Here is a 394-nt window from a genome sequence, read left to right on the forward strand (position 1 = left end):
GCGGCGGCGGCGAGCAGGAGACGCAGGAACTGGCCTCGAAGAGGCTGGACATCCAGAACAAGCGCTTCTACCTAGACGTGAAGCAGAACGCCAAGGGCCGCTTCCTCAAGATCGCCGAGGTGGGCGCGGGCGGGTCCAAGAGCCGCCTCACGTTGTCCATGGCGGTGGCCGCCGAGTTCCGCGACTCGCTGGGCGACTTCATCGAGCACTACGCGCAGCTGGGCCCCAGCAGTCCCGAGCAGCTGGCGGCGGGCGCCGAGGAGGGCGGCGGGCCGCGGCGCGCGCTCAAGAGCGAGTTTCTGGTGCGCGAGAACCGCAAGTACTACCTGGACCTCAAGGAGAACCAGCGCGGCCGCTTCCTGCGCATCCGCCAGACGGTCAACCGCGGCGGCGG

The 394-nt window shown here is 69.5% G+C and overlaps 1 protein-coding gene across 1 annotated transcript in view; it reads left to right on the forward strand.

Annotated features, from left to right (window-relative positions):
- Positions 1–394, forward strand: part of PURB (purine rich element binding protein B) — an 18,247-nt gene that overhangs the window by 12,248 nt on the left and 5,605 nt on the right. Inside the window, exon 5 of the mRNA XM_008066879.2 lies at positions 1–394. This exon is cut by the window's right edge and continues 32 nt beyond it. Coding sequence (XP_008065070.2) covers positions 1–394 — 394 coding nt within the window.

This window comes from Carlito syrichta, unplaced genomic scaffold (genome assembly GCF_000164805.1).
Source record: "Carlito syrichta isolate Samal-C Ts95f unplaced genomic scaffold, Tarsius_syrichta-2.0.1 Scaffold309173, whole genome shotgun sequence".
Classification (NCBI taxonomy): Eukaryota; Metazoa; Chordata; class Mammalia; order Primates; family Tarsiidae; genus Carlito; species Carlito syrichta.